Genomic DNA, 24,610 nt, shown 5'->3' with positions numbered 1-24,610 from the left:
TTTAAAAAATTTTTTTACGCTGTTTGTTAAGAAATTGTTTATAAATAAATAGACTATTTTGGGATTTAAAAAAAAAAATTACCGTCTTATTGTATAGGTGAAATAAAGATTTAAAAAAAAAAATTTCTTAAATAAATGTTTTAATTGTTTAAAATCGTTTTTTTCATATTTCAATTGTTTAAATAATTAGTTAAGAAATTATTTTTTTCTTAAAAATCATCATTGACTCTTTTCAGCGGATTAACAAAGAAATACATTTTTTTATAAATAATTTCATTGTTTATTAACTTAACAATTTGTTATAAAAAATTAATATTAATCGTTATATTTTTTTTCGAAAACTACAAAAAATTACAAATCCAACCATACATAACAAAATATAGAAATTTTTTTTTTGTATTTTTTACACATTTTTAGATATTAAATGATAATGAAATTACAGCCGTTACATAATTTGTCAAGTTATAAATTGTTATAACTTTTAAACTATAAGAGATACGGTAAAGGACACTCAGGTCATTTTTATAAAGGATTTATTTATCTTTAAAATAAATTCAAAATCGATCCTGTAACTATTGTTTATCAGTTTTTATAAGCATTTGATAAATAAATGAAAACTGATCGATAGCAGAATGTAAATGAGGTAAGTATAAATTAAAACTAGTATATTATTTAAACAAAATTATATATTTCTATGATTTATACGTAATTAGAAAGATATTTTATCATAGAACAAAAAAGTTTTTGGGTCCGTAGCTGTATCTATATTATTCAACAAATTATAAGCTATGAAATTTCAAAAAATATCAAAAAAATCTTAAATTTTTATAAACAAATGCTTATAACAACTGATAAACAATAGTTACAGGATCGATTTTGAATTTATTTTAAAGATAAATAAATCCTTTATAAAAATGACCTGAGTGTCCTTTACCGTATCTCTTATAGTTTAAAAGTTATAACAATTTATAACTTGACAAATTATGTAACGGCTGTAATTTCATTATCATTTAATATCTAAAAATGTGTAAAAAATACAAAAAAAAAATTTCTATATTTTGTTATGTATGGTTGGATTTGTAATTTTTTGTAGTTTTCGAAAAAAAATATAACGATTAATATTAATTTTTTATAACAAATTGTTAAGTTAATAAACAATGAAATTATTTATAAAAAAATGTATTTCTTTGTTAATCCGCTGAAAAGAGTCAATGATGATTTTTAAGAAAAAAATAATTTCTTAACTAATTATTTAAACAATTGAAATATGAAAAAAACGATTTTAAACAATTAAAACATTTATTTAAGAATTTTTTTTTTTTTTTTAAATCTTTATTTCACCTATACAATAAGACGGTAATTTTTTTTTTTTAAATCCCAACATAGTCTATTTATTTATAAACAATTTCTTAACAAACAGCGTAAAAAAATTTTTTTAAATGTTAATTAATACCTATGGTAGATGCAAAAACAGCAATATTAAGATATTACGAAAAAAACTATTTTTCATAACATTTTTTAGAAATTTATTTTTTTGTTAATTAAAAAAAATTATAATTATCAAAATAATAAAGATTAAAAAATTTTTTTTGCTTAACTTTATTAAGTACTTAAATGATAAGAGCTCCACGAAGGGAAAAATTTATAGATGAATTATTGTAACTTTTATACCGTAATTTATAAAAACAGAGATTGGAAAAAAGTTAGTTAATTAACAATGGTGTAAATTTTTGAAAAATCGATATAAAATTTTTTTTTCACCGAGGTTTTTTTCGTTCAAGTGTTTAGATTACACCATAATTTATTAAAATTTTTAAATTGTTATTTAATACTATAAAAAAAATATTTTAGGTGATATACGGGCTTTTTAGACGGCGCGCCTATGCCGTAACGACCTCGCGGAGCGCTATTTTCAGCGTTAATTTTTTTTATAAATAATAGAGATAGAATTCCGGGAGTTGGGACTTTTTTATTGGAAATTTCCTCCTCTTTCAGGATCTTTTTTCAAAATTCCTTAAATATCATTATTTTAGAAATAATTAAGGAAAAACCAAATTCCTTTTTTTTTAAATCTTATTTTGTTTATAACAATCGCAATTTTTTATGTGCTAATAAGCCCTTAAAAAACATTTTTGTAGACATCATTCTGCATCCAATGAGCTATCGTACATATTTTTAGGAGCTTTATGTCTATTTAACACGTTTTTGAACTTGTTGACTAGACTATATACACATTGGCTTAAGGTTGTGAATAACTAAATAGCAACCGGTGACAAGTCACAAGCGGTCATCTAGCCCCAAACTAAGGTTCCTCGTACGAAGGGAACCGAGGGCAGATATACATACTTATATACGTTTGAATACATATATACTAAATAACTAGACAAAAGAGCAAACAAACTATAGTAGAATTATTTTGTCCGTGCAGTTTGGGTCATAAATAATCGGAACGGTGAAGCGAGTATTTCGCTCTCTCTTCCACTCACGGGCTTTATGGGCATAGTGATGCGCATTATTGTTTTCGATAAGCGTTATCGATAGTGTATTTAGTTTTGTCATTTTGTGGGTTAATGATAAAAATGAAAGAAAAAATCACTAATCAAAAACTTACACTACATATCGCCGCAGCAAGCTAACGAGAACAGCAGAAATTAACACTTTGTAACTTTTCGGGATCTGTTCCCATTTCAGTGAAAATTTTTTACACATTGTTTAATAATAAATACATGCTTGTGCTGGTATATTTTTGCCAAGAAGCAAAATATACAAAAAAAAGGAGTAGCCATTGCGTCACTAAAGATATTCAGAGAGCGAATGCACAAAATCACAATTCTCTTCGACATGTGTACTATAATTTGCAGGTAGGTACAACAAATGACTGATAACATAACAATGTCTCACCACCCTTCGTATACCCCCCGCCGCCGTGTACCTGCTGGCGGTGACTCATTTGTTTTTATCGATAATGGCCCGCGCAACACGCACACCGCCCTAGCTGGGCTATGATTTATGACCCAAACTGCACGGACAAAATAATTCTATTACAGTCAATAGTGAACGCGTGTTTCATTAGAAAAATTGATATCATTAATTGAGCATCATTGTCTTCGTGGCACGAATTTAAACAGTACAAGTAAAGTTGAATGATTGTTCGCAGTTGGCGAGAGCACGAGCAGCGCGCCGAGAGCCGCACGTTCGCCGCCCCCGCGCACTGCTCCACGCCGCGGGGCGGGCCGGGGGGCGGGGCGTGGGGCACGCAGGGAGGCGGGGCGTGGGGCACGCATGGAGGCGGGGCGTGGGGCACGCATGGAGGCGGGGCATGGAGTACGCAGGGGGGCGGGGCGGGGGGCACGCCGGGGGCCTCCAGCCCCGACCGCACCATCTCGCTGCAGGTACAGACAGAACGTGGGACTGGACAAGTGTTATTAAGCTTTCCTGATTATGCATGTATGTTCATGAGTGGTCATGGTCGGCCACTCGACACGTAAGTGACGACCGGGGCCTTCAGACGTCATAATGTGAAAACTAATTGCGATCAAGCTTTGTCAATGTAGTGTGTCTGCACGAGTGTGAAGGATGATGGTATGGTACCGTTAATGCCGCCAATAATTTAACAAATGGCCGTTATTACATTAGGCGGTGGTGAATTTATATTTCATGGTGGGCGGCGACATTTACGTTGTATCCGGTAACCACTTAACACAAGGTGGGCTGTGAGCTCGACCACCTATCTATGCAATAAAAAAGAAAGAAAATAACTACTACTATACTCACAATGGAGCATGATCGGTTTTCAGTAGCCTTAAATATAAATGTGAATGATTGTGTTGTGAGCAACTCAAAACTACTTGGTTACAGTCGGTGGTGTTTGATGTCGGCAGGTGTCGCGGTGGCTGCGCGTGACGGGCCCGAACTCGCCGCGCTCGGCCCCCGCGGTGCGGTCCGCGGGCCACAACGTCAGCTTCGGCTTCTGAGTCGACGAGGGACAGACGCCGGACTTCATTCAGGTCGGATTGACTTAGAAAACCTTTTTCCAGTGAATAGCGCGACGCTTTTAATAAATATTCTATCAATACGCGTTTTAAATTTACATTATTATTATTGATATCGAAACCGATACCGATAAATAATACAAAACGCGTATTAGAAAAACAATTGAAGTTAAACAGAAGTCGCATCGCTGAGAGGTTTTCTAAAACTGAAGCAATTTATCTTGTTGTGTAGCTGTGATATTGTATTCATAAAGATACATTATAATAGTTTGGAAATTGAGTTTTTTTTTCTTCAGTTTTTTTTTTTGTATCAGAATCGCAACCGAAATACACAATACAAATCGAGGGGTGAATGGCTCTATTTGGTTTGAACGACATTTATCTTTGTAATTAAAGGTGCTTTTTATTTGCTACTAGCGACCCGCCCTCGCTTCGCTTCGGAAACATTAAATTTTATTATTGATAGTTTCGCCCCGCGATGTTACCCGCGGTTATTGTCGTACCGCGGGCGACGCCGCGGGCCGAAGCTATTTTAAAAGAAACATCAGCTACCTATCTAGTGAAAGTCTCGTCAAAATCGGTCCAGCCGTTCAGAGATTAGCCGGAACAAACAAACGTACAGGCAAAAATTGTAAAAAATGTTATTTTGGTGTATGTACCGTATATATATGTTTATTTGCAAATAGTAAAAAGCGGTTATTTCAATATTACAAACAGACACTCCAATTTTATTCATATTTATAGATTAGTATCAATAATTCGATGTTTTTAATTGAACTTCAATTAAGTTTACTGACTACATTCAAATAGCTAAAGAAATATTTTTGTTATATTTTTCTAAAATTTAAAATTTAAATGGCTCACATGAGTAAAGTCGCAAAAAATGTCGCTTAAACCATAATAGCATTTAACCCCTCGATATGTTAAGTTCGTAATCTAAATATATATCTAAAAACTAACATGTGTATGTTACTTACTTTTTCTTATTCATATGTGACTAAACAATTAAAAAAAAATGGTTTTATTGTTATTAATATTCTTAAATATGCATAATTTTGACGAGTGGCCAGTATGCATAATAGAAGTTTAAATTTCCTTGACATGTGAATAAATTTGACATTACATTTGAAAAAAAAAAATTGCAAGTCGCAGAATGTTACATACAACGTTTCAATCTGGCAGTGTACCTTATTTAAAGGATAAATCTCAGTTTATTTTTTTTGTATAGTATAAATATTAGTTTTATCTGTAGTTGTAATAACGATGAATTGCTAATTTAGAAATTTTCCTCTCGATAAAAGACATCCTATGTCGTTTTCTGTACTTTTGACGATGTGTATCTTCTAAAATTTTATTTTAATTAGTTGAATATTGTGTTGTGAGTGCAACAATCTCACATAATTCATAATAATAGTATTGATAAATATTGTTTTCCGGTTAACTTGGGATGATAGTTTATTTGGACCTATTTAGAGGCGGTTTGTTTGTATCCTGTACAGTTTGGTCGCGAACTTCGACAGTTATATATATATACATATATATACAGTTATTTTGGTCCGAAGAGGGTTTTTAAATTGTAAATTTAGGATGATAAGTTTTAAATTTATGTTAGACATTCAATGTTTGCGGGACATGATATTGAATTGAATTGATTAGTTAAATTGTTTGACTTGTGTATAATAATAAATAATTATAGTTGATTTTTCGCTTTGCACTGAAGTGACGGATACTTTTTTTTTAAACAATTAGTATAACGGCTTAAGGTACATAAAGACAGTGATTATTCAACAACATTCATATTCTAAAACAATTTCAATACTTGCTTAAATATAATCGAAATACTCGAAAATTGAGAAAATTATTAATTTTCTTTTTTTTTTGTAATTTTCCATATTCGTTATGCATTGGGAGTCTCCGTTTATAAAGAAAGGCCTTACACAAATAATTTAAGAGGATTGAATAAAAAATTTAAAATAGTTAAAATTATTGTTCGTTACATTTTACAGTCGTGATGTTAAGGAAAATTTTATTTTTTGACTATATTATTCAAGAACCGTTCGTTTCTATTTAAAACTATATTTTTCTAATTTCAACATACGGTTTAGTGGCGGGTTCGTGATCTTGTGACTTCAGTTGTATCGAGTTTTATTTCGATTTTCGGTAAAATGTATAGAGAGAACACTGGATTTATATTTATATGACAATAACATAATAATGAGGTAATATAGCATTTATAGAGTCGTGTTAGATGTATAATATTATTATTGTATTACGGACTTGTATAAAGTGTGAACGTTGTACCGATTAAAGAAATGTTTGTACTTTCATATTATAATAAATATAGATAGATAGAAAGTAAATTGAATATCTATGATGTTGTTGTTTTTTTATACATAAAATGCGATTTGATTTATACAGATAGATATAAAGAAATTATGACACACATTCTGTTTGTTGTTTTATTTATGTTACCAATTTTCTTTTAAAATATTACCAATGTTTTTTTTTGACTATTTTAATAAAGTAGTAATTAGATTAACTAATGTCCAAAAAAATATCGATTTTTTTATATATTATAATTTATTAGTGATACCTGTCGAATCGCAATTGAAGTTTCATGAATCCCAAAACTGTTCATCTTCGTATGTCTTGGGCAGTGAGACGGGAGAGTCAATTTCGAAATCCGAAGATCGGCTATTGTAATTGTCGACGTCGGCCGAGAAATCGTCTCCGTAGTCCTTGTCGCCGGTCCTTCCTTCGCTCAACGAATCACCCTCTTTCTCTAGCTCTATCTGCAAGTCCACACTGGACGCGGCCTCATCGTTCGCCTTAAATATCGAGTCTAGAACATTCGCGGAACCTTCCAAGTCCGGATCGGCTAGTTTATAAGTCGATTCTCCGGGAATACCGCGTTTCGGACTAACCAGTATAGTCATTCGCGGCGATAAGCTATAGTCGACTTCGCTCTGTGGACTGACCAATACCGACATTTCCGTTTTAGAATCTTTGTTACCGACATCTTCGCTTTCAATTTCAACTCTAAGTAAATTGTTATCCGTTATATTAATTTCTATTGGTTCTGCAGACGGTACTGTTTCTATACATTGCGTTTTTACATCGCCTTCCGATATCGGAACAGCTTGGACCGTTTCAATCATAAGACTATTTGTTTCTATAATTTCATTTAAAACCTCATCTGCTTTTGTATCGTCACTGACAGATTTCGTTACGGCACTAAGCATCATTGTTTTAGATTTCTCATTGTCAATTAATATTTCACTATTTAAAGTTTCTTTCGCTAATTCGTTGTCTTCTTCATTATTATAGTCACCAGATTGTTTTTCAATAACTTTAACTCTATTTATTTCATCGATATCTGCACTTGAGTGTACAACGTTATCTTTGCTGGGTACACTACCAATATCTGAAGAGTTATTTTGAGCGTCCAAATCGATATTTTGTTTGCGCGCGTTCGCATTTCCATTTCTAAGAATTCTGTCGGTTTGATAATATTTCCTGAACTCGCTGAGAGGAGTTTCCAGGTAGTTGTTGAGTTCGTTGTCCTGGAGCGCGCTGTGGCCCGCGGGCACTGGCGCCGCCGCTATAGAACTAGTGGTTCTGTTCTTAAAACGCGTATCTATGACATCAAGTTTCGTCGCGTACTGTTTGAGATGTTTATCGATGTCTCTCTTGAGGTCCTCCTCGATTTGTTTCCTTTCAAATTCTAATTTATCTTGACTGTTTACTTGTTGTAACGACTTGCTTCTCTTAGTATCTGTGCGTGTGTGTATAAAAATAATAGAATAAATTTTTTTTTAGATCAAATACCACAATTTAGGAAAAATATCTTATAATAAGTATCTTGTGAGTCCGCGCGGGTGGGTACCACCGCCCTGCCTATTTCTGCTGTGAAGCAGTAATGCGTTTCGGTTTGAAGGGTTGGGCAGCCGTTGTAACTATACTGAGACCTTAGAACTCATATCTCAAGGTGGGCGGCGCATTTACATTGTAGATGTCTATGGGCTCCAGTAATCACTTAACACCAGGTGGGCTGTGAGCTCGTCCACCCATCTAAGCAATAAAAAAAAACCAACCCAGGCCCAGAGCAGTCCCCAGGCGCGGTCCGGCGCGGTTCTTCTCCTGGGAGCTTCGCCCCCGGAACTGTAAGTACGACATCTGGACGGCTTCCGCTTCGATCTCCAGTTTCCGGAGGCGCAGCTTCGCTTCTCGGAGAACAGAGCTCGGGCACTCGTCAGTGTGCGATGCTCGCCGGGGGAGTTTCGTTTCATTGCTGTCGCGAAACAAATATTTCTTATGTGACAATGGGTCTTTTTGGCGGGAACGCGAGGAGTGAAATTGTGTGAATTGCTTTTTTTTATCTATTTAGTGTTTCTTCAGGTTTAAATATGTAATAACGGTGTTTTATTAACTGTTTAATATCAGAATCTGTGAAAGAGCACAAGTGCGGGAAAATGGAACAAAGACGCTGGACGTAACTTCTCGGGATCCTCCAAAAAGTCCACTGAAAAAATCTCAGTAAACGACCACTATTTTACTGAGATTATATTTTATACCATATCACCTCATCTCATTTCATTTAATTTCACCCCATATTATCATCCCTACTAATATATAAATGTGAATGTAAGTTTGTTTGTTACGCTTTCAACGCGAAAACTACTCAACCGACCATCATGAAACTTTGTACACATATTCTTGGAGGTATTAGAAGTAACATAGGATACTGTTTATTAAGAAAGAAAAAAAATATTTTATCGAAAAAATTAAATTTTTTTACGCCATCTACCGGTTCAGTAATGAAGTTCCAATCCTGAGTTCCAATACTGTAAATGAAGTCGCAGGTAAAATTTTGCGTTCTGCCAAAGTAACTATTTCACGCGGACGAAGTCGCTAGCAAATGCTAGTTTTTCATAAAAATAAGAATATAAATTAAAGTAAGACGTGACTTAAAGGTCTTAGTTACCCGGTCATATAATGCCTTAAAAAATAAATAAATTATGAGACAATGTTGATATCACTGACCCTCGAGTAATTCTTTTAGTTGGTCTCAACGTTTTGTGAGAGGAGTTTCCTAGAATGTGGAATTTGTGGAAGAAAATACGCTCCTATTGACTTTTTTAGCGTAGGACAACATGTCGATACGGTGTCCCATCAATAAAAAAAACAAATGGTAGTTAGTAATAATAGTCTACTTACGATTTCAACTTTCTTCTAGCGGCTCGGGGGGCGGAGTGGGATGTCTCTGTGGGGGGCGGCGCGGGGGACGGGTGGTCATCTCTCGACATCCGAACGATACTACTCAAAATAAATATTTATATTTTTTTAACAAGACTCAGTCTCGTGTGATCTTTATAGGACCGATAGCGATATTATAAGTAATCTATGAATAATACACATACTTTGTGTAATGATTTAGAAGAAATTAAAAATTGGCTGTAGTCATTATAGAACATTATGTGACACATGCCTGAATCTCGCTAACGACATTTTCAAATACAAGTTGCAAACAACAACATTCGGACCGTCAGTCTACCGAGTAATTACACTCGCTCGGTAGAAGATCTTTTTTTTTATTGCTTAGATGGGTGAACGAGCGCACAGCCCACCTGGTGTTAAGTGGTTACTGGAGCCCATAGACATCCACAACGTAAATGCGCCACCCGTATTGAGATATAAATTCTAAGGTCTCACTACAGATTTCCCATTTTTTGTACATATATCTCTAAAAATCAATTGATATCTTTAGTAAGTACTGTGTGCGTCGCTAAGGTCGACCGATGACGAACCACCCAAATGTCGTTTCAGTGGAAGAGTACAGATAATATAAATAACGCACCGAGGTTCGTCTGGAATAAGTCCCGGGACATCATCCGTATTTCCAAGCAGCTCCGAATCTCGACTGCGACCTGCAAATGAATTAGTGACGTATCGGTTTTAATTACTGCCGTGTTGGACAATAGTGAGAATGATTAATGGGTTGCCCGATCCACCTTACTGGTGGTAGGACCTCTTGTGAGTCCGCGCGGATAGGTACCACCACCCTATCTATTTTTGCTGTGAAGCAGTAATGCGTTTCGGTTTGAAGGGTAACGCAGCCGTTGTATAATAAGCCGTTGATATAAGCATCACTTCAATTATAAGTACAAACATCAGTTTAATGATACAAGAAAAGTTATAACAAAAATCAATAATAGTTTAAAAAAACTAAAAAAATAAGGCTTTTATAGAAAATCTAACTAAAAAATTGAAAATAAATTTTAATTAGTTAATCCGACGTTTTGAAGGGGGTCAAAATCATGTTCAAAGATTCCGTTACAAACATACATACATACGTCTGAAGCTAATAAAAGCGTATTAAAAAAGTTACGTTACGTTACGTACTAAAAAAACTTCCGTGATTTTACTGATAAAAGATCATTTATTATGGTATTTTTCTTGTTTTTCATAAATTTCATTTATATTTACATTGTTAATGTAACTTTTAAAAAAATCGATTTTTTGGACCTCGATTTTTTTGTGAATCGATTTATTAGGTTACGATTCGAATCGATTTAAAAATCCATGTTTTTTGTAAAGAATCGCCATCCCTACCGCGAACTCCCGTGACGTGCGACGTTATCGTACCTCGGCTCCCGGGGGGGTCGCGCGGGGCGGGGGGATCGCGCCGGGCGGGTGACGCGCGCTGCGGGTACTTCGCCCTGCAATCAAACGCGCGCTTTTAAGTTTCTTGATGTAGCTTTTGGAGATCGAACTCGCGGTGACGTCACCACCAATAATATTGCGCATTTAATTAAACTAGTGGTTCCCGTAGTAGTCGAAATTCGACTATAGTTCTATTGTCAAAGACTATTAAACTTCTTTAATAGCAGATTTCGCCAAGACTACACTTTAGACAAATCTTTAAGAAAGACAAACAATATTAATCTATTCTCAATTTGACCACAGACATTAACAATAAGCAAAAGAATATATTATATGTACGTGTTGTGTCAAATACATGGCAGTTCGTGTGAGTTTTCTTTATTGATTGAATGTATTTTTATGCATAATTTAAAGAAAATACTAACATTCTGCACTATATCCTCTTTAAGTGTGGGAAATTTCAAACTTCTGCGTTTGCACAATTTTCATAAAAAGGGGTACAAAGTTTTTGCTTACATATTAATATAGAGATTCACTAACGGGTTAATGTCGTCACGAAGCAATCCTCGAGATTTCAACGTCACGTTTACGGGTAGGGGCGTGAGTCTGCCGTCATCATCGCGGGGACCGGTAGACTCACGCCACAGATAACCCCCAATTCCCAAACCCCCAATGGGGGTTATCTGTGACTCACGCAAACAAAGCCCAGTTTACAAGTTCTTCAGTTACCGCGTATCTGCCCCGATCCTGCTCGCTACGACGCCGATAAAAGGCACGAGGTCACCGGGCAACAGCACCCGAGGCCTCGTGGTCGCGAACCAGGACAGCTCCTCGCCGGACCCTTGGTGATGCGCGACATGTGACGCGTTGGACGCGCCCGATGGCGAAATTCTGTGCGTTATAATACCGTACTTCAAATTTATGATTTGCTTTAAAATGTGATAAGTGGTTACTGGAGCCCATAGACATCTACAGCGTAAATGCGCCACCCACCTTGAGATATAAGTTCTAAGGTCTCAGTATAGTTAGTTACAACGGTTGCCCCACCCTTCAAACCGAAACGCATTACTTCACGGCAGATCTCATTTAATTTCATGCCAATTGATTAAGTTTCCTTTGTTTTTTATTATTCATAAACTATAAATAAGTAAAGCTGCGAATTATGAAAATCTTATTACTTGACACTGGCTAATGCACAAACCGTGCCGGAGCCAAGAAATATAGAAGAAGAAGAAGAAGAAGAGTACATGTACCTACCGGGTATATCCGGGTTCCGAGCGCATCACACCCGGCGCGGGCTCGTGGTTGTAGCGCTGCGACGGACACATTAGTGGCGCTTGCGAGATGGCACACGCCTCCATAGACAAGCGAAACAAAGTGGTTTAAAATATAGAACAGTCTTTGCAGAACATAATGAGAACTTCGTCATCATGATTCAAGACACACAGCGCCATTCACAGTGTGATGTCTATGGGATACGTCGTTTAATAGTGCGGTGTGCTTAGTGCGAGTTTTTAACGTTCTCGATAGCGTAAAAGTTAGCCCAATTTTGTAGGCAGTTGGAACAGTGCCTCTAGCGGCAAACGTACGCAAACGATCCCATTCCATATAAATATGAGCTAACTTTTACACTATCTCACGTCATCTCGGATCCTCCCGATCCACTAACGGTGCTTTTAGGTACTTCAAGCACCGGCCACCGTCCTCGTCGAACCCGTCGCTTGCGACGAAGGGCTCGACGAGTAAATTAACTCTCAGACACAGCCCACTGAGTTTCTCGCCGGATCTTCTCAGTGGGTCGCGTTTCCGATCCGGTGGTAGATTCTGCGAAGCACGGCTCTTGCTAGGGTTCGTGTTAGCAACGTCATCAGGTTTGAGCCCCGTAAGCTCACCTACTAAAGTTGTTACGCTGAAATAGCCTCTCAAGGCTCTCAGCTTAGGTAGGAAAAAAAAATACACTATCAAGAACGTTAAAAAACTCTCACTAAGCACTCTGTTTGGAGAATAGGGTGACCAACATTTCGATGTAATAACAACTTTGAACTTGGCTCTGCCGGCTCTGCCCCTGGCCTTGCTGAGATCCATGGGCGACGGTAACCACTCACCACCAGGTGGGCCGTACGCTCGTCTGCTTACTAGGGCAAGAAAAAAATAAAAACTTTAATTCGGCTGTATGGATCAAGGAATTCTGTGTTCATGTTGTATAATTCCTACGGAGTTTTTCGCCGGATCTTCTTAGTAGGTTGCGGTTCTCATTCGATGGTTTATAAGGCTCTTTCGAGGGCTAGTATTAGCAAACTTGGTTGAAACCGTGAGCTGACATATCGATCCGCGCGTGACTGGAATAGTCCCTTAAACTACTAAAGATTAGATAGGATAAAAAAAAAGGACAGAAAAAACTTAATAATAGATTGACCCAACTCAAAAAAGCAAACTATTGGGAAATCGCAAAAGCGTTTTAGTGTTTTACAACTTATCTGATATCATCATATATCCTTCTCATCAATAATGACAATAGCCTGATCAATAAAGAAAAAAATGTATTGGAAGATTATTTGATTAAGTAATTCATGAAATTGAAATGTAATTTTTAGGATTTTGTGTTTTTAATTTTAATTTTTAACGTTTTGAAATTTTATCTCTTAGTTATTTTTTTTATTACTAAAATCATTATTAACTTGATGTACTATTTAGGACACATTTTGATTACACGTCTGGATTTTATTAATAGTTTCACTAATACTTTTTTCATGTTACATGTAACTTTTGTATTATAGTAATCTAATAAACTGTTTTATTTATTATGTGTATGTAAATATAATTAGTATGTATTGTATGTAAGTATGTTGGTATATAAATCAGTTAGTTATACAGGGGGTCCCAGAACTCAACGTCAAACCGAAACGGGGTTAATGATTCTTAATTCAGTGATGGTCACTCTGGTACTATACCTCACGTCAAATGTATTTTTTTTATTGCTTAGATGGGTGGACGAACTCACAGACCACCCGGTGTTAAGTGGTTACTGGAGCCCATAGACATCCACAACGCAAAAGGCCACCCACCTTGAGATATTTATGTTCTAAGGTCTCAAGTATAGTTACAACGGCTGCCCCACCCTTCAAACCGAAACGCATTACTACTTCACGGCAGATATAGGCGGGGTGGTGGTACCCATCCGCGCGAAATCATTATGAATCAAAAAAATTCAAAATTTCGAATTTGACCGTTTCAAAAACGTCCCTTTAGAAAAAAGTACTAAAGTGCCCTGGCAAGTGCCATAGATACATTGTGTGGCGGACTGAGGAGAATGACCTTCACTTAACGCTAGTTTCGTTTCCACGTATTGGGTTGTCAAGGAAAAATGTTCATTATTTCTATAGGGGCAAAGCTTAACATAATTCATGTATTTTAAAACTAAATTTATATTTGCTTTATTCGTACATAACAGGTAGCTATTAATTTGCGAAGTTAATATTACAAAATTACAAAGAATGCGATGCTATATCAAGAAAAAATATTTAAAAAGTGTCTTATTGTGTTTATTTCTATGGCAAGTTGCATGTTGTAAATATTCAGTTTTTAACTCATTAGTACTGAATGTATAGTAGACTTGCGCAAAACATCACTTCCCAATGTAATGTGATATGACATCACTTTTACAGACAGGTGATATTACTCGAAAACATTACACATCACTCTTAACATTACTCGGTGCGTTCAATAGATACTGTGACGACGAATACATTGTATCTATACACCCGAATCATTACCTAAGTGATGTGTATCAACACATCACTTAGGTAATGATTCAGGTGTGTCATTACAGTAGTGTATTACAATACAAAGTTCATACTTTGTATTGTAATACACTACTGTAATGTTATATTACTTGACAGAGATTGACTTACTTAATAATATAATAATTTTATTTTTTACTTAATATAATTTATTGTGGGATGAACGGATTTCATATGGCGACTTAGACTGCAAATTGAGCTCGACAATAATGTTAATTAATATATTATACGAGGATGCATTGTTTCGGCGCGATATCTTCAAAGTGCATCCAAGGAGGACTGTACTTTCATTTAGACGCCGTTATTTCTTTCACTTATTAAACACGCATTAAAACAAATAATAAAACTATCTTCAAACAAGTGCTTAAGTAATTCAAATCAAACACAAAAATTAATATGAAATATTACTAAACAATTACGAGCGACTAGCGATTTTACAAAAGTTGCGAAGAAAAAATTTAGTAAGTACTTGTGGGGAACTACCGGCTGGCCGCATGAAAAATATAAACACAAATACCTATATTAAAATTCAGACGTACCATAGGTATAAAAATGTACCTAGCGGCCAGGACATACGGTTCAAAATCACTAGGAATAATTCCGTGTCGCTTGCTCATTTATTTTGCGTCGATCGGTCTGTCTCGCTCGCTCGGTTCCGTTCGTGTATTAAGCAACATTACACGACAAAGAAAGAAACATGTTGGGTGATAGTGTGATGTTTGTTTTCTTCGCGTAATGTGTGATGTTGCATTACATCGTAGAGTAATATTACCCGAGTAATATCACTCGCATTACTTACACATGTCTAATGTATAGTAACGAATACATACGGGTACACGTTTTTTTTGTTACTCTTACACCTCGCTTAATCATGACAATAATGTTAATATCCTATAATTTACTTATTATATGAAAGTAATTCAAAGTGATTTCTGAGGGCCGATCCCGGCGGCACTGCAATGCTGGGCCGACCCGTGACGGGAGTGGAGCGAGCCCCGAATAGACATGTGTAAGTAATGCGAGTGATATTACTCGGGTAATATTACTCTACGATGTAATGCAACATCACACATTACGCGAAGGAAACAAACATCACACTATCACCCAACATGTTTCTTTCTTTGTCGTGTAATGTTGCTTAATACACGAACGGAACCGAGCGAGCGAGACAGACCGATCGACCAAAATAAATGAGCAAGCGACACGGAATTATTCCTAATGATTTTGAACCGTATGCCCTGGCCGCTAGGTACATTTTTATACCTATGGTACGTCTGAATTTTAATATAGGTATTTGTGTTTATATTTTTCATGCGGCCAGCCGGTAGTTCCCCGCAAGTAGTTACTTAATTTTTAATTCGCAACTTTTGTAAAATCGCTAGTCGCTCGTAATTGTTTAGTAATATTTCATATTAATTTTTGTGTTTGAATTACTTAAGCACTTATATGAAGATAGTTTTATTATTTGTTTTAATGCGTGTTTAATAAGTGAAAGAAATAACGCCGTCTAAATGAAAGTACAGTCCTCCTTGGATGCACTTTGAGGATATCGCGCCGAAACAATGCATCTACTGCTCTCGTATATTAACATTATTGTCGAGCTCGATTTGCAGTCGTAAGTCGCCATATGAAATCCGTTCATCCCACAATAAATTATAATAAGTAAAAAATAAAATTATTATATTATTAAATAGGTCAATCTCTGTCAAGTAATATAACAGTGTATTACAATACAAAGTATGAACACATCACTTAAGTAATGATTCGGGTGTATAGATACAATGTATTCGTCGTCACAGTATCTATTGAACGCACCGAGTAATGTTAAGAGTGATGTGTAATGTTTTCGAGTAATATCACCTATCTGTAAAAGTGATGTCATATCACATTACATTGGGAAGTGATGTTTTGCGCAAGTCTACTGTCTGTAAAAGTGATGTTATATCACATTACATTGAGAAGTGATGTTTTGCGCAAGTCTAGCCCCGAACATCCCATCGTTTTACAAAAATCAGTTTAATATACTGGTCCCTCAATGAGGGAACTTTCAGATATTAAGCTGAAAAGAACAGATACTACACTTTGATCTTAGCCAAAAGGCCGAGAAGCGATACCGAAGATGTTCGACCGCGATCTCCTGATTCGACCGCGGAGCATCTCGTCATCGCGATCTAGAATTTGTTATAAAATAAACAGCGACATCTATCGGTGCACTTTATAAACTTTTGAAAAAATATTCACATACTTGTTGCGAAATCATTCTCAGTCTATTGTTCTCTTCTTGCAAACGTAATAATCGTTCGACATATCTGAATTCACTTTCTATCGTTCTCCTGGAACTTGATTCACCTCGGTCTCGACTTGGTTCCCGCTTGACATCATAGACGCTTGCCTAAATAAACATTTCGTAATGAAGAACATTGCATAGAACTAATACACAAAATTGTTCATAAATTCAAAGTAAAATAGGCACTATAGACATAGACACAATATTTTTTTTTATTGATATTTATATCTTTGGCTTTTTGGCGGTAACGCGAGGAGTGAAGTTGTGTGATTTGTTTTGTTTTGTCTTTTTAGTTTTTCTTCCAGTTTAAATGTGTAATAACGGTGGTTTATTAATTGTTTAATATCTGTGAAAGTGCACAAATGTGGGAAAATGAAACAACGCTGCTGAACGGGATCCTCCAAAAAGTCCCCTGAAAAAATCTCAGTAAATGACAACCATTTTACTGAGATTATATTTCATCCCATATCACCTCATCTCATTTCATTTTATTTTATCCCATTTCACTCCATGTTATCATTTTTCATAAACATAATAATATAAATTAAAATAAGACATGACAGGTCTTAGTAATCAGGTCATAAAATCCCTTAAAAAAACTATATCTTTCTAAATATATATATATTTTTAAATTACTATTGTATGGGCTCAAAATAAAAAGCACGTACCTGACAAAAGTTAACATTCTTCAGCCTCTTCAGATCGTTAACAACATTGCTGTCTTTCACTTTACCGTCACTCCTGTCACACCCGACATCATTACTGTTGTTCAGCACATGGACATCACCAGAATCGGTAATAGTGCTTTTCTCCGCGGTACACTTCAGTTTATTCGATTCGATGTATCGTTTCAATATCGATATTTCATCTCGCAAACTGTCGTAACGCGAACCGAGATCTTTATCGATATTATTCGAGTTTTTGGATATCTTCAATTGTTGTAATTCGTCTCGTTCCTTGTTTATGGCTTCTCGTTCTGTCCGCATCGTGTCGAGATGTCTCGACAGTGTGACGAGTTCGTTCGATATTTGTGTTCGCATCTCTTCGGCGCGTTCTCTTAGAAGTGTTTCCGCTTCGGCTACTTTCACTCTCAGATTTTCTTCCTGTTAAGCGTTAAAGACAAATTAAAAAAAAAACACCCCTTATATGGGTGCATACATACAGCGGGTACATTTTGTATCTTAATAAAAATTGAATTTTTTTTATTTTGCCAAGTAAATTAAGAGCCAATACAATTTATTATTTTAAATACCACATAGAAACTTACCCTAATTCAATAATGACTTTTCTTTCAATTAAAATGTAAAATAATAGAGATATAATCATCATCATCATTATTATTATTGTTTTTAAATGTTATCATCATCATTCTGTTCTAGACTTAGATGTAAATGACTTAGATGTAAATAATGAAATGGCTACCTTGAGACGCAGCCTGTCGGTCTCCTGCTTGAGGTGGGTCATGGCACGCGCGACGTGCGCGTGCTGGTCCCGCAGTGACCGCGCGAGGCCCCAAAGGAATTTCTTCTTCTCCCTGATGTTCGTCTCCAGTTTCGCTTCACGAGACCTATATGTTTCTTCTAACTGTATAATAAAAGCGACACAAATAAATAATGACATCTTTTTTCTTGTTTTTTACTAATTAAGGCTAAATATTGTATATACAAAGTATTACAAACAGCCCGATAAGCCAGAATTGCTTACAATTCACTAACGATAATTTCACCTTTCATTATTCCTTAAATGGTTACCGGGGCACATGGGCTCAATTTCCATGCACCTTGAGACAAAATATCCCTCAATTTTATTAATACAGCATGGGTAATGACCTTATTTGAGTGGGAAGATCGATACTTTTTGGTTAATTAACACTGGCACACTAGTTTTATTTTAAAAGAAGAAAGTATTAATGACAGATAACAAATTGACTTAACGATGTTACAAATAGTATTTTTTTGAAAGAATAAAAGATTTTGTTGTTTAACTAAATATCCACTAGATTTCGACATACCATCCCACATCTTTTTACCTAGAAGTATTAGTACAAAATAAACACATGTTTGTGTACCTCATCACACTTCTCCTGCAGTTGCTGAGCGTGACCGGCCAGAAGTCTCTTTCTTTTCTTCTCTTCTTCCTCCCTTAACATCTGCACTTCGGTTTCATAAACTTCTTTAAGTTGCTTGAACATCTAAAACATATATCAAACGTTTTTACTTAGTCAAGACTTTGAAACAACACAGTTGTTACTGGTGGTAGGACCCCTTGTGAGTCCGCACGGGTAGGTACCACCACCCTACCTGTTTCTGCCGTGAAGCAGTAATGCGTTTCGGTTTGAAGGGTGGGGCAGGCGTTGTAACTATACTGAGATTTTAGAACTTATATCTCAAGGTGAGTGGCGCATTTACGATGTAGATGTCTATGGGCTCCAGTAACCACATAACACCAGGTGGGCTGTGCGCTCGTCCACCCATCTAAGTAATAAAAAAAAAAAACCATTTTCTTCCCTAAGTATAAGGTTAAAGAACCCCCCGTATTAGCTGACTTCCTCCAGTGCGGGTTACCAATGTAAAATTTGCAATATACTATGTAAAATTCAATGTATGTTTGTACGTGTATTACTCGCTATACCGTTGATCAGAGTCAAACAAATTTTACCCTAATCATTCCTTGCAATTTATCTTCGCTAAAGGCATAGTAACATCAATACACGACAGATGGCACGCGAGTAGTTTCAACAAATATGTTTATTTTTGACATTTAGCTGTAGGCACGTGTAGTGAAAAGTGACTATAATATAGTTTTAAAGAAACGGCTCTTGTGAGATTCAAGTATCTCTAGATAAAAAATAATATTTCACACTATTACTATTGAGTGATTTTAATGAATAATATAGTGTGAAACATTTTCTATGTAGAGATAGATACTTGAATCTTGGAAGGAGCGATTTTTTGTGGCACGATAAAATTACGCCTTTTTAAGTTATTGGTTTAAAAAATATTAATAATAAATATGTAATTTACATAAAAGACGTTTTATGGAGAGAAACACATTCGTAAACGTTCTTTTGCTGACACAATAAAGACTATGTATTGTGAATATAAATATGTGAAACTTTTGTGGGTACATTACGAAATATCTTACAAATAGATGTTATAAACAATATCTTTAAGTACAACATATTATTATGTTTGACTATATACCTACACTTACAAAGATTTAAAAAAAATATCACAAAAATAAAATTAATTTAATACATTAATATAAAAAATATTAATTGCATATAAACCTCATCTAAGAGACTCTTTTCCATTAGGTCAATGTTTCTCATCATTAATTCCGTATTTATGGGATTGTTTTGCGACTCATTTAAACTCTGAAATCCAAAAGGTTATTAATTGTCTTGCATTTTATATGTGCACTCGCTTTACTAAAACCGACTGTTATGGTTTTAAGGTGATGGTTGCCTAGCAACAGATATTTGAAACAAGATAGATGCGAAGCACCCTTTTTTTAATTTGTTAATTACTTCCCGCCCTGGGTTCTTGTCCTTTAGCCAAAACTTCATTTCTACTTTATTATTATACAGTTATCTATGTGTAAATTGAAATGGATTGTAATGAGAGATGTAATGCAATGATATCTGAATACCGAATTAAAATGCGAAGAAGTGTTTTTTTGTTTCGCTTTCATTCAACTGATGATTAAGAAATTTTGTGTACCTACATGTTGTCATGTATATAGAAAAAGGATATATGGTTACATCCAGAACACAAAAACGGTTTCATTTAGAGGAATATTATTTGTTTTTTTAACTCTATATTAACGCAAGCGAAACCACTTCTAATAGCTAGTATTATAATAATTTCAGTTTTTATGTATATTGCTGGCTTGCATTTCTCGAGTATATAACATATATACGTTACGTTTAAACTATAAAGATAATAATTAAGGCATTATTCATGCAAATACGTTCCGCATTTCTTCAAACGCTTAAGATTCTCGTTTTGATGATTGAACTGATGATTAAAAGTTCTCGTATCTTTTTTTTTCCTACCTAAGTTGATGGTCTAGAGCAGGGGCTCCCAAACTTATTTTGTCTACTACCCACTTTGAGAATAAATTATTATTTAGCGCTCCCCACTTTTTAACCTACTTAAAAACCACTATAGCGAGAGCTCAGTCGGTGTCTAAGAGTCCTGAGTAAATTGAAATTACAAATCGCCTACCAAGCCTCTACACAACACCCCCATTTTTTTTCTGGGTCTCTTACCGCCCCCCTTTAGGCTTGTAGCGCCCACAAGGGGGCGTTATCGCCCACTTTGAGAAAGGCTGGTCTAGAGAGACCATATCAGCGTAATCTTAACTAGGAGCTCACGGGGCTCAAACCTGACGACGTTGCTAACACGAACCCTAGCAAGAGCCGTGCTTCGCAGAATCTACCACCGGATCGGAAACGCGACCCTCTAGAGAAGATCCGGCGAGAAACTCAGTGGGCTGTGTCTGTGGGTTAATTTACTCGACGAGAACGATGAAAAGCTCGTATCGACAAAAGCCCGTCAATGGGATGCTGTAAAACCTTTATTACCTCAACGAAAGATTCTTTTTTTTCCTTGTACCTTCCTTTGACTTTCTTTATGTTATCTTGACACGTTTTACAGTAAGCGTAATGTTTGCACGACTCTTCCATTGGAGCGTATCTGCTGCAGTCTGTGCTACCGTCTTCCGTGTCTGATGCTTTTATAGAAGCCACGCTTTCCTTCGAAGGATGCTCTGAAAATATTACACATGTAACAAAAACTTTCGACTTCTGTCTCAAGATAGGCACCGACTTCCACGATGGACTGTGAGGTCTTAGGTTATACGCAATGGAAGCGTGAAAGGCCCTATTTGGTTGAAGCGACCTTTCGCCCAATACGCGACATTTATCTTTATAATTATAGGTGCGATTTATTTGATATTAGCATCAACAATTCAATGTTTTTAATTGAACTTCAATTATTTTTTCCCCATTTAAATAGCTGAAGACGTGTTTTTGATAATATATTTTTTTTACAATTTTACACTTTAAATGTTTTGAATTCTCTGTACAAAATTGAATCGTAGTTTGTAAGATTAGCTTGTTTTATATTTTTGTCACTTTAACATTTGGCTCTAAGTGGATTGCAGTCGTAACTCAGCGTTTTTTATTAGAATTTTTCGAACAGTAGGGTCATGCCTACACAAAAACAAATTCCATGCGTGGGAAAAGAAGCACAGGCCTCATTTTAAAATAAATATTGTTTCCTTAAGGTTATTACTTAGTGACGATTTTCTTGGGCGCAAAGACGTTTCTCTTAGCCCACTGAGTTTCTTGCCGGATCTTCTCAGTAGGTCGCGTTTCCGATCCGGTGGTAGATTCTGCGAAGCACGGCTCTAGCTAGGGTTCGTATTAGCAACGTCGTCAGGTTTGAGCCCCGTGAGCTCACCCACTAGTTAAGGTTACGCTGGAATAGCCTCTCAAGGCTACCAGGTGAGGTAGGAAAAAAAAAACGTTTCTCACAACGTAATCCTTTTCAATAAAGATTGTATATCCTATATGCTTGATGAAATGTAAACTGATCGTGTTTTTCATATTCACGATTAAACTTCCAAAAAAAAGGCTCTCCGGTAAAGTTGCAATGCAATGTCGCTTAAACCAAATAGTCAAATTTCACACCTCGATATATTTGTTTACCTTTTTCAATTCCCTCTTCGATTTGGTATTTGGCGTTACATTGAATGATACACATCAGTAACGGAATGTCCTCCCGACTCCGGTACAAATAAACGATTCTCGATGCGTATTCCGAATCACATTTTATACCTGTTTTGTTATTAAATCACTTGTTAATCAGATTAGATAAATTTATTAAAATAAAAAATTTCAATTTTTCCAGTCGCGTAACCAGGGTTTCTTCCTAATGTCTCATAAAATTAAAGTGTTCTCCAAATTTATCTTTTAACAGCTTTTGCCCGCGACTTCGCGTGGAATAGTTCACAAATAATACTTTATTTTAGAACAAATTTGTTTAACATAAAAAAACCTTATTTTAAAGGGAAACAATTCTCTCATACATTACTTTAGCGAAACATTAATCGTTTCCGCAGCGCACGCAATGGAAGCTCTCAAAAGGGATTAAAACCCCGATTTTGAAACATCTTTATTGGTGCTCCGCTTGCATTGGTCTTAGCGTGATGTTATATAGCCTATAGCCTTCCTCGATAAATGGGCTATCTAACACTGAAATAATTTTTCAAATCGGACCAGTAGTTTTATGAGGCTAGCGCGTTCAAACAAACAAACTCTTCAGCTTTATAATATTAGTATATAAGTATAGATGAAAACCAAAGCGGACTGTCGAAATTTTTTTCTTATGACGCACTCTTGCATACTTGAATGTGACAGAAACCATCATAATTAATTATTATTATTTATTTTTTTAAAGATCGAGTAGAAGAAACTTTCGTAAAAAAGCAGAGCTTATAAGTCCATTAATCGAACTAAAAAAATATTTACCCTCCACCATCCACATTGGCATAGCTATACCGCTGGAACTTTCGAACGAATGATGGGTAGATGGGTAGATGAAGACTAATAGATATTAAATGAGTAACCGCTTATAGACACCAGTACGTGAGTGTTGGGTGTCACCCCAATTTGGGTAATGGTGACACCCCACATGAGGTCCGCATCTCAATTTGAATCACATTACGGTTGTTCCGCTCTTAAACGCGGAAAACGTGATTGCTTCAAGCAGAAAGAGGCATTATTGTAGTACCCATCCGTAGAAATTCATCATCTACCCCACTAGTAAAGACTAATAGTCAAAGAATGCTGAAGTTCACTGTCATGTGGTATTCCAAGACTTTAGCACAGTTTAGTAAAATATTTTATGATGGAGTTTAAAAACTAAAAATGTTAAAATTACCCAGATAGTTTATAATGGACCAGACATCATTCTCTTTCAATCGGAGGCCAGAGTAATCATCACTGCTATGGTCCATAAGTGTCTTGGCAAATCCAAATACCATATTGGCTAGTGGTATTTCAGAGACAAATACGGATAGTGTGTAGTTAAATTCCTAAAAATAAAGAGGTTGTTCATCGTTTAGTAGGTTTTGTACCTTTGATACTTTAAGTAGATCATAACTTTGGTTTTTCTCAAAAGAAAAAGCTATTTTATTCAAATAGGTTTAATCATAATTATTATCAATACATACATACACTTTTAAAAATCGTGACATGACCACATCTTCCAAATGCAGTACTGTTACTGAGTATTCCAGATATTATAATAGAGGAAAACAAAAAATAATGCATAATATACTACTAACTTGACTAAAACTAATGTAATATTAAAAAAATATTAGCTATATTGTGATTATACAATTCTCAAAATCATCTTATCTATTGTTGAACCCAAATCTCTCCCAATTTATTTTACTGAGTGTTTATACAATCAATTTCATTTAAATAAAATATGAAGCTATTAATGATTTTTTTAATGGTGGTAGGACCTCTTGAGCGTCCGTGCGGGTAGGTACTACCACCCTGCCTATTTCTGCCGTGAAGCAGTAATGCATTTCGGCTTGAAGGGTGGGGCAGCCGTTGTAACTATACTTCAGACCTTAGAATTTATATCACAAGGTGGGTGGCGCATTTACGTCCACTTAGCACCAGGTGGGCTGTGAGCTCTTCCATCCATGTAAGCAACAAAAAAAAATAAAAAAAAATATGTCTATATTAAATTAGTACCACCATTAAGCATATTCAAATGTTTAAATTTTATTACATTTTTGCCATTGATATGTTCTGGGTAAAGTAGATATCTCCATTCATGCCATTC

General features: G+C 35.6%; 2 protein-coding genes and 1 non-coding gene across 10 annotated transcripts in view; 1 reads left to right on the top strand and 2 right to left on the bottom strand.

Annotated features, from left to right (window-relative positions):
• LOC101744789 (ankyrin repeat and LEM domain-containing protein 2 homolog) overlaps positions 1 to 6,440 on the top strand; it is a 21,131-nt gene extending 14,691 nt beyond the window's left edge. For both annotated transcript variants that reach the window (XM_062672137.1, XM_004925377.5), the window contains exons 13-14: positions 3,158 to 3,392; positions 3,882 to 6,440. In XM_062672137.1, the coding sequence (XP_062528121.1) occupies positions 3,158 to 3,392; positions 3,882 to 3,974 (328 nt within the window). In that variant the 3' untranslated portion in view covers positions 3,975 to 6,440. The remainder of the gene's footprint in view (positions 1 to 3,157; positions 3,393 to 3,881) is intronic.
• LOC101744645 (uncharacterized) overlaps positions 6,438 to 24,610 on the bottom strand; it is a 20,644-nt gene continuing 2,471 nt past the window's right edge. For 3 of the 7 annotated variants that reach the window (XM_021347487.3, XM_021347488.3, XM_038015346.2), the window contains 15 exons: positions 23,693 to 23,846; positions 22,459 to 22,587; positions 21,331 to 21,515; positions 20,032 to 20,118; positions 18,811 to 18,933; positions 18,165 to 18,326; positions 17,411 to 17,845; positions 16,701 to 16,847; positions 11,913 to 12,010; positions 11,385 to 11,546; positions 10,605 to 10,711; positions 9,850 to 9,919; positions 9,210 to 9,308; positions 8,087 to 8,283; positions 6,438 to 7,767 (listed from right to left, as the gene is read on the bottom strand). In XM_021347487.3, coding sequence (XP_021203162.1) covers positions 6,608 to 7,767; positions 8,087 to 8,283; positions 9,210 to 9,308; positions 9,850 to 9,919; positions 10,605 to 10,711; positions 11,385 to 11,546; positions 11,913 to 12,010; positions 16,701 to 16,847; positions 17,411 to 17,845; positions 18,165 to 18,326; positions 18,811 to 18,933; positions 20,032 to 20,118; positions 21,331 to 21,515; positions 22,459 to 22,587; positions 23,693 to 23,846 — 3,315 coding nt within the window. In that variant the 3' untranslated portion in view covers positions 6,438 to 6,607. The remainder of the gene's footprint in view (positions 7,768 to 8,086; positions 8,284 to 9,209; positions 9,309 to 9,849; positions 9,920 to 10,604; positions 10,712 to 11,384; positions 11,547 to 11,912; positions 12,011 to 16,700; positions 16,848 to 17,410; positions 17,846 to 18,164; positions 18,327 to 18,810; positions 18,934 to 20,031; positions 20,119 to 21,330; positions 21,516 to 22,458; positions 22,588 to 23,692; positions 23,847 to 24,610) is intronic. The other 4 variants (XM_062672135.1, XM_021347490.3, XM_004925376.5 and 1 more) reach the window with 3 other exon arrangements.
• Positions 16,369 to 16,567, bottom strand: LOC119629524 (U2 spliceosomal RNA). The gene has a single exon (XR_005245505.1). It is a non-coding gene; the product is annotated as a U2 spliceosomal RNA (small nuclear RNA).

Source organism: Bombyx mori, chromosome 14 (genome assembly GCF_030269925.1).
Source record: "Bombyx mori chromosome 14, ASM3026992v2".
NCBI classification, from domain to species: Eukaryota; Metazoa; Arthropoda; class Insecta; order Lepidoptera; family Bombycidae; genus Bombyx; species Bombyx mori.
This window is presented reverse-complemented; position numbering and strand designations above follow the sequence as displayed.